Raw genomic sequence first — 9,998 nt, forward strand, 5'->3', positions numbered from 1 at the left:
TAAGTATTTATTTTGTATTTCATCTTTCGTTCGAATCATAACCAAGATGTTGAAACACTGAGTTTCTGTCTCTAACTGTAGATGCCAATGGTGAATTAACTATCCTAAATACCTAGCACCATAAATTACTTCATCTCAGTGACCTGAGAGCCAGTGCGCAGGTGCAGGATATGCTGTGAGCATGCTCAGTTTCAGTTAGATGGGCAGAGTGAGGAAGAACGGACGGATGTTATGGCGGCCAAGATTGTCAGACAGGGTAGGCACGGAAATCGCGGGAACGTCATAAACTTCTGGGGTAAGCCTAAGGCTCCGAATAAAATGCCTTCAGGCGGGGACAGGTCAGAGGCATCGGCTTAGTATGCGTTATCCTGCGAGTGGGAGGACGGGGCTTCTTTCCCGATTGAAGGACCGGAACCCCCCCCAACAAAACCCGGCAACCGTCGCCATCTTGATGATGGAATCGCCCAGCCATGTTTGTAAGGGAATGACCCACATAACCGGTCACATCGGGGTGGGAGCATTGTCATAAAATGACAAAGTTATGCAGTGAGGTCACAGATCGCAGGAGCATTCAGACTGACGAGCTTTCTCGACATTGGAATGTCTCATGGTTGATATAATGCCTCCCAAACATCCCTGTAACCCTTTACCGGAATGATAACAACCTCCACTTTATATATACTCAAAGGACTCAGGTCCTTAAATAAAGAATTATAAAGATTCACAATTGTCTGAGTAAAAGAACACTCCCTTGCCTCTGTCCAAAATGATGCCACCCTTATTTTTAAATTGCTCCCTGGTTCTAGGTTTGCAACGAAGGCACACATTTAGTCTGAGGTTACACTGTCTATCCTTTTAAGTATTTTGCTGTTAAGCCTTTAAGCACTTAATAATTTAACCTGGAGCAGAGATTTGTAGAGGAATAAGATGGTAGGTCCATTTTCTGGGTCTGTGGATTCTGGAGGAGCAAAACTGGCCTTTAATAGTGATATGCTCTTCTCGTTGGATGTGGGAGTTTAGGGAGAGTTTACAGGTTACTGTGGATTATATCTATTCCCATTTCAAACAAGTATGTTGTTTTGGAAAATGTTGGGGGTGATGGATTCTCAGGGGAACGTAGTACAAACAAGTTTCCGGTATTGAGATTGACTCAAATGTAATGAGGGCTACTCCGGGTTCCAAGAGATCAATTGTGTTAGGGTACTCTCAAGTCCAAAGTATAGACAGATGTTTCTGTGGCTACAGGTGAAAAATCAGAATGGTGTGTTGCTTTCCTAGTGCCAGGATCAAGGATATCTCAGAGAGGGTGCAGAATGTTCTCACGGGGGAGAGGGGCCAACAGAAGGTCATTGTCCACATTGGAATCAGCGACATAGGAAGGGAAAAGGTTGAGATTCTGAAGGGAGATTACAGAGAGTTAGGCAGGAATTTAAAAAGGAGGTCCTCGAGAGTAGTAACATCTGGATTACTCCCGGTGCTACGAGCTAGTGAGGGCAGGAGCAGGAGGACAGAGTAGGTGAATGCATAGCTGAGGAGTTGGTGTATGGGAGAAGGATTCACGTTTTTGGATCATTGGAAGCTCTCTTGGGGTAGACGTGACCTGTACAAGAAGGATGGATTGCACCTACATTGGAAGGGGACTAATATACTGGCAGGGAGATTTTCCAAAGCTGCTCAGGAGGATTTAAGCTAGTTAGTTGGGGGTGCGGGGAGTGGGACCCAGGGAGATAGTCTCATATTTTACCCTGCTTTCTGTCTAGATTAGATTAGATTAGATTACTTACTGTGTGGAAACAGGCCCTTCGGCCCAACAAGTCCACACTGACCCGCCGAAGCGCAACCCACCCATACCCCTACATATACCCCTTACCTAACACTACGGGCAATTTTAGAATGGCCAATTCACCTGACCCGCACATCTTTGGACTGTGGGAGGAAACCGGAGCACCCGGAGGAAACCCACGCAGACACAGGGAGAACGTGCAAACACAGTCAGTCGCCTGAACCCAGGTCCCTGGCGCTGTGAGGCAGCAGTGCTAACCACTGTGCCACCATGTCTTGCTCCTTTCTTAAATAGTGCAGTAACGTTTGTTAGTTTCTACTCTGAGAATCATTTCAGAATCTATGAAATTTTGAAAGATAATTAACAATGCATCAACTATCTCTAGAGTCACCATCTTCAACACTCTTAGGTGTAAACTATCGGGTCCCAGAGACTTAGAGACATCCAGTCTCATAATCCTAATTTCTCCACTGCAACACTAATTTTCTTCAACATCTCATTGTCCCTTGCCAGTCAGGTCTCTAATTCTGGGACATTCCTGAAAACAGACAAAACTAACCATTTAGCTTCTCTGCTATTTTTCTATTCCCCAACACGAATTTTCCTTTAACAAACACACATTCATGTTGGCCATGCATTTTCTTTTTACATACATATAAAAACTGCAAAAGTTTCTCTGTTTTTTTAATTCATCCATGGGACGAGGGTGTCACTAGCTAGACCAGCAGTTATTGCCCAGCCCTAGTTGCTCAGAAGGCAATTCAGAGTCACCACATTGCTGTGGAGTCACATGTAGGTCAGACTAGATAAGGATGGCAGTGAACTAGATGGAGTTTTCCAACAATAGATTCATGGTCATTACACCCCAATCCCAGATATTTAGTGAATTCAAATTTCAGTATCTGCCATAGCAGGATTCGAACCTGGGTCCTCCAGAACTTTACCTAGGTCTCTCGATTAACAGTCCAACTATAACACCATAAGGTCGTCTTTAGATTACATTCATATTCTTTTTCAGCCATGAGCTCACTGCAGCATCAAGACTGAGGGGCTAAATGGCTGCCTCTTAGTGTGAGAAAAATATTCAGCACAAAAAAAATTCAATCCTCTGTGCCTTCCATACACTTGTTTTCTGTATTTTAATTTTGACATTTTTGTCCAATAATCTGAGAGCCTATACTTGGTGGCACTTCATCCACACCCTTGATCCTTGGCTATCCAGTCTGAAGGGGTCTGTATGAATTAGAGAATCCTCTCCTGGGCCTGATTCAATGAGCAAGTTGTAGATGCAAGATGAGAGGTTTATCCAATATCCTCCATTGTCTTTATGCCCAAATGGCCCAGCAGCAAGATCATATAATGTTCATCAGTATGCATGATACATTCCATAGCCAGTGAAAAACCTCATGAAGTGTGTTCTGGACCAGGCCCAACTCCCTCAGAATATGTTAAGAGAATAACCTAGACTCTAATTTTTTTTTTAATTTTAAAGACAAGTGCCAGACATGCATCTCTAAGAGTATCATATGTTTGATCTATTTTCAGTGCCCTTATCAACCTATCAAAATTAATTTGCGCCTTTCAAACTCAGTACATTTGACCAGGTTTCTTCTTTAGCTTCCTAAAATGTCTATAAGCTTCTGGTACTAGCTCATATGCACTTAAGATCATTTTTTTCACCTCACTAGCTAACTCACCACCTACAAGCTTTGCTTGGATCAACAATATACCTACGTGGTCACCGACCATTTCATTTGTTCAGCTACTTTCTGAATTGAAATTAGAAAGGCTTCTATGTCCTTCTCGTTGAACTGAGGGAACAGCTGGACATATTTAAACAGATGCCGATCAGGCCTTTGGCTATGATGCGATTGCTCTCCATCACTGTCCTCATAACTACTCCTACTTTTCTCCACCACCTCTGCCATTTTAAGTTAACTTTGAGTTTTTTGTTCCAAACTCTAAAGTTTAAAAAAAAACTCTCTTCCTCCTGTCTTCTGCTAGGGCCAACCTTTCCTCTGTTTTTATTTGTAATTCAAACTCTTTCATTTCCCTTTCTGTTTCCTTTTATTCTGTCAGGGCTATTCTTTCCTTTTCCTGTTCCACAAGGTCTGTTTTTTCTTTTTATTTTCTCTTGCCATTGTCTCTAATTCAAATTGCTTCATTTGCAATTGAATTTTAACAATCTCCGATGATTCTGATTACATTTACATTTGCCAGAAATGCAAAACTATTACTGCAATTATTTCCCCTTTTCTCACAGACACATGCAACTCCAACTTCAATTTGTTTGGCAATACTGAAAGCTTTGCTTTGCTCACTTTATGTAAAACTCCCGAAGTGACTTCTTCCACCCCAAGGAAACGTTTGGAGACTGAAGCAGCTATTATAACACAAGGCACACAAGCTATTATTTAATTTGGTTATTAAATTAACCAAATAGAACACCCAAAACAGAAAAAACACCAACACCTCCTCAAAATATATTAACAGGATAGCCTAGATTCTAAGATTTTCTTATTTTAAAGGCAAGTGCTAAGCATTGCAATTTGATTGTTCAAACTACCAGTCTTAGAGCACAGCACACTTTATTCATACACTATATTTAAAATACAATAAAAGAAAGAAGAAATTGGAATGACTTAACAGAATAATGAAGTATTTAATTACAAAACAGTATCTGTTCCAATATAGTAACATGCCATAAACACACCCTTGGCAAAGGTAAGTTCAGTAAAATAGATTGTCACACATGCAACTCTCCAGTCAGAAGGAAAAATATCAAGAGAAAGTGAGTAGCAGGGAGAGATGTACTGTAGCTTCCAAACTCAGCTTCAAGACCCCAGCAACTGTTAATGATAATCTAAAACTACAAATTCTGGTTCTGTGGGATCTAGACCCACCCATTCAGGCTGCTTTCATTGTTCTGAATTTAGAAAAAAAAAATCCAAGGCCTCGCAAGTTGATTATTAGATTGAAATAGACCTCTGTCTTTAAACCGCTCCAAAAAAAGGGCAAACTATACCTCTTAAAGCCATAGCATTGTTACAAGAATGTCTCGTGGAGACTGGTAATAATGTCCTGATATCACTGGAAAGGCTTATTTTGTTGTGATTGGGAAGTTATTTTTGCTTCATTTTTACTTTGAATGGATGACATGTTTGAAGAAATTCCAGAGAAAATCAAATTTTATATTCTAGATTTATGGCCAGTACCAATAGTGAAGACCTTTTACATGTCTTTTACAGGGTATTATAAAGAGAGGATTTGTAGTTTGGGAAATTGAAACAAAAATCATGTGGTGATCTGACAGCTACTCAATTATCAACATCTGAATGTAGAAGGACAAATGTTTGCCTGTGCTGTTTGTGGCTAAATATTTTTTAAAAAAACAATGTGACTCAAAAGGCAGTGACATACACACCCAAGTGAGAGTATTCCAGGACACAAATGAAAAAGCCTTCAGCATCCCAGTGAGCTTTAACCAGTTCAGCTTGAAAGAAAAATCACACCATTCACACAGTCTACGTAAGTAAATATGTGCCGTTCTATGTTTGGACAGGGTTTCGATTGATCATTCAACCTGGGGAGATACAAAGGCACCCGCACCACAGAGAAACCATGGAAATGTGGAGACTGTGGGAAAGAATACAATTATCCATCTGAACTGGAAACTCATCAACGCAGTCACACTGGAGAGAAACCATGGAAATGTGGAGATTGCGGAAAGGGATTTAATTACCCATCTCAGCTGGAAATTCATCGACGCAGTCACACCGGAGAGAGGCCATTCACCTGCTCCATGTGTAGAAAGGGATTCACAGAGCTATCGAAGCTCCATATGCACATGAATGTTCACACTGGGGAGAGACCATTCCCCTGCTCATTGTGTGGGAAGGAATTCACACAGTTATCCACCTTGCTGACGCACAGACGTGTTCACACTGATAAGAGACCTTTTCAATGTTCAGCATGTGAGAAGAGTTTTAAAAGTAGAACTGAGGTACTGACGCACCAGCGCACTCATACTGGAGAGAGGCCATTCACCTGCTCTGTGTGTGGGAAGGCATTCACTCAGTCTTCTACCCTGCAGAAACACCAGCGAGTTCACACAGGGGAAAGGCCGTACACCTGCTCCATGTGTGGAAAGGGATTCACTCAGTCATCCAGTCTTGTGGAGCACCAGAGAGTTCATACTGGGGAGAGGCCATTCACTTGCTCCCTGTGTGGGAAGGGATTTACCCATTCATCCCATCTGCAGACACACCAGCGAATTCATACTGGGGAGAAGCCATTCACCTGCTCTGTGTGTAGAAGGGGATTTACACAAAAATCCAGCCTTCTTGGGCACCAGCGCCTTCATACTGGGGAGAGACCCTTTACCTGCTCTGTATGTGGGAAGGGATTCACTCGATCATCCAATCTGGTGACTCACCAACGAATACACAAGTAACTGTGCAATAGTTGTAGGATAGATCCTGTTGTTAATTACACACAGAATAGACTATGTTTATTTCAGGTGGTTGAAGTTCCTTTCTGATATTGTTAACCCCTCTATTCAAATTTTATATTAAAATTTTGGATAAAATTGACTGGTTAGTTTTGTTTTAAACATTTGGTGTGATCTTTCCCCCTTCACTACTTGACAACATCTGGCTGTAGCTCTGAAAGGACACTGTCAGGAGAGGATCGAACAGTAGGAATAAAACTTCAGCATTAATTTGGTCTTTACATCGTCACGCAGAAGGGGATACACAGCACTTTGGTGTTTCTCATCTCTCTTCACTGGTAGCAAATGTCTCGTGGGGTTAATTCTGAGATGTAAGCAATGTGTTCCAGCCAGCTATTCCATAGTCCAGACTTTTAGACATGCACAGAAGCTCCTTTACAACTGTTTAGGACGAATAACGGTGAATGCTGAAATCATACTGTCAAATTGTAATCTGTTCCTGATTAAATCTCAACCAGTAGAGCTACATTTTGATTTGAAAAAGATTGTGGTAATTGTTTTGCAAAGGTTACATGTATTTCTATGTAGTTGGATTCTACCATTTTAAGGCAGATATTATTTTGCTTAAAAGTAGCCTTTTGAAGTAAGTTGGTTAACATGTTTGATTAAAATAGGAGGTTTCATGAGCCTGTTCACTTTAACCTGTCTTTGTAAATTAACCATTAGTGTCTAGCCATCATTCAGATAACCTGTGTTGGTCCTTCCCCTCAGGATAATCTTCTTTGTGTGATTCTGGAATGCACTGCCTGGGAGTGTAATAGTGGCAGGAAACCTCGCAACTTCAATGTATTCTCCAATCATGTTCTTGGCATGATTTATAATCTCTTGGTGCTTTTCCAGTTATGCAGATCGCTAAATTATTTTCCCATGGACAGAACAAACAGACCTTTATCCTTCCAATGTCAAAGTCTGATATTCAGATACTGCTGAAATTTTAGAATCCCTACAGTGTGGAAACAAGCTATTTGGCCCAACAAGTCCACATCAACCCTCTGAAGAGTAATCCACAGAGACCCATTCCCCTATCCTATTATTCTACATTTCCCCTTACTAATACATCTAACCAACACATCCTTGGACACTGTGAGAAATTTAGTTTGGCCAATTCACCTAACCTGCATATCTTTGGACTGTGGGAATAAACTGAAGCACCCGGAGGAAATCCACACAGACACTGGGAGAATATGCACATTCTACACAGACAGTCACCTGAGGCTGGAATCGAGCCTGGGTATCTGGTTTTGCGAGGCACCGGTGCTAACCACTGAGCCACCATGTCATAAGTGGAGTACATAGAATATACAGCATGGGAATGGGTCTTTGGGCCACAATGTTGTCGTACATGATACCAACTTAAGCTAATCCCTTCTGGCTGCCCTTGGTCTGTATCTCTCTATTCCTTGCTTATTCATGTGCTTATCTAAAATACCCTTCAAAGTCCCTATCGTATCTGCCTCTAACACCACCCCTGGCAGCACATTCCAGACTCCTACCACTCTGTGTTTAAAAAAAAACTTGCCCCCCTCCCCACCTGAATTGCATTAGACATTTCAACTCTGAGAAAAAGATTCCAAATGTCAACCCGATCTGTGCATCTCATAATTTTATAAGCTTCACGTGTTGCCTCAACCTCCACCACTCTAGAGAAAACATCCTGAATTTTTCTAGCCTCTTCTTATTGCTCATAGCCTCTAATCCAGGCAGCATCCTGGCAAACCTCTTCAAAGCCTTCACATCCTTCCTGTCATGTGATGACCAGAGTTGAACACAATACTCTTAAGTTTGGCCTAATCAAAATCTTATCAATCTGCAGCGTGATACCTGGACTCTTGTACTCAGTTCCCCAACCAATAAAGGCAAGTGCTTTCCTTACCACTGTATCTATTTATGTGGCCACTTTCAGTGACTTGAACCCCAAGATCCTTCTGTATATCAATGCTGTTCAGGGTCTTGCCATTAACTGTATACCTGTCCTTACAATTTGATCTCCCACAGTGCAGTACCTCACACTTACCTGGATTGGGGCGGCACAGTGGCTCAGTGGCTAGCACTGCTGCCTCACAGCTCTAGGGTCCCAGGTTCAAATCCAGCCTCGGTTGACTGTCTGTGTGGAGTTTGCACATTCTCCCTGTGTCTGCGTGGGTTTCCTCCCACAGTCCAAAGATGTGCAGGTCAGATGAATTGGCTAAGCTAAATTGCCCGTTGTGTTAGTCAGAGGGAAATGGGTCTGGGTGGGTTACTTTTCGGAGGGTCAGTGTGGACTGGTTGGGCAGAAGGGCTGGTTTCCACAGTGTAGGTAATCTAATCTAAACTCCATCTGCCATTTCTCTATATATATATCTGCAACTGATGTATATCCTGCTGTATTCTTAGATAACCTTCTATGCTTTCTACAACTTCAAAGATCTTTGTATCATTTGCAAACTTACTAACCAACCCATCTACAATTTCATGTAAGTCATTTATGTATATCACAAACAGCACAGAGCCTAGTTCAGATCCCAGTGGAACCCTACCAGCCAGAAAAACACTTCCACCAGTACTTTCTGCCAAATTCCAAATCCACACATGGCCAAATCACTGTGGATCCCATGCATCTTCTGGCTGAACCTACCATGAGATACCTATTTAAAAGCCTTGCTAAAAGTCTATGTAGACAAAATGCACTGTTCTTCCCTCATTGATCACTTTTGTCACCTTGAAAAAATAAACCTAATTAGTAAGACATGACCTACACTGCACAAGGCCATGCTGACTGTTCCTAATTAAGCCATGCTTTTCCAAATGTGTGTAAATTTCATCCCTACCACCAATGCGAGATTCACCAGACTATGGTTTCCTGAATTATCTATATCTTCCTTCTTGACCAGAGGAATGTTAGGTACTGCCCAGTTGTCCAGAACCTCTTCAGTGGATAGCAAATATACAAAGATCTTGGTCAAGGCCCCAACAATCTGTCTTGCCCCTCTCAATATCCTGGTGTAGATATCATTGGGCCCTGGGGACGTATCTACCTTGATGCTCTTCAAGAGACCCAGTACCACTTCTATCTTGATCTCAAAATGACCTAACATATTAGCACATTCCACACAAATCTCACCATCCTCCATATTCTTCTCCTGGGTGAATACTGACACAAAGTACTCATTTTGGTCTGTGACTGTGAGTGACTGTGTCAAATCTTGATATCAGTACTTGATATGGTGTTGACAGAAACTCTGTCCCTTTCAGACAGGAAAGAAACCGTCACCAGCTTCCTGGCCAAGGAGGGCTGCAGATGTGCAGTGTTACAGATTGCCCTGATCAAAACGACGGATAATAGTGTCTGCTTGGTGGCAAGGAAAGCAATGGCCTAACAGTGGTGTTAATCAAAATGTTCTTGGGATCCAGGGTCAAATCCCAGCAGATGTTGGAATTTGAATTCAATAAAAACAATCTGGTATTTGTATTCTAAAGATGATGATCATTATTGAATTTCAGAATAACCCATCTGGTTCACTAATGCCCTTTAGGGAAGGAAACTGTCATCCTTGCCTGGTCTGGTCTGCATGTGATTCTAGACCCATAGCAATGTGGTTAACTCTTAACTGCCCTAGGGATGGGCAATAAATGCTGGCCTAGTCATTGATGTCCTTCTCCTGTGAAGGCCTATATCTGTTACCCGGTTTGGATCAAACTCAGGGTAGGTGGGTTCTTGTATGACAT

At 41.9% G+C, this 9,998-nt stretch overlaps 1 protein-coding gene across 2 annotated transcripts; it reads left to right on the forward strand.

Moving 5' to 3' along the window:
• Nucleotides 1-200: 200 nt before the first annotated feature.
• Nucleotides 201-6,331, forward strand: LOC132834910 (gastrula zinc finger protein XlCGF49.1-like). 2 transcript variants are annotated; one of them, XM_060854031.1, is made up of 2 exons: nt 201-256; nt 5,346-6,331. In XM_060854031.1, the coding sequence occupies exon 2, from the start codon at nt 5,586-5,588 to the stop codon at nt 6,234-6,236; it is 651 nt and encodes a 216-aa protein (XP_060710014.1). In that variant the 5' UTR covers nt 201-256; nt 5,346-5,585; the 3' UTR covers nt 6,237-6,331. The 2 variants fall into 2 exon arrangements, with proteins under 2 accessions (XP_060710014.1, XP_060710013.1); XM_060854030.1 differs by having other exon boundaries at nt 209-295.
• Nucleotides 6,332-9,998: the final 3,667 nt, after the last annotated feature.

This window comes from Hemiscyllium ocellatum, chromosome 43 (assembly GCF_020745735.1).
Source record: "Hemiscyllium ocellatum isolate sHemOce1 chromosome 43, sHemOce1.pat.X.cur, whole genome shotgun sequence".
Lineage (NCBI taxonomy): Eukaryota > Metazoa > Chordata > Chondrichthyes > Orectolobiformes > Hemiscylliidae > Hemiscyllium > Hemiscyllium ocellatum.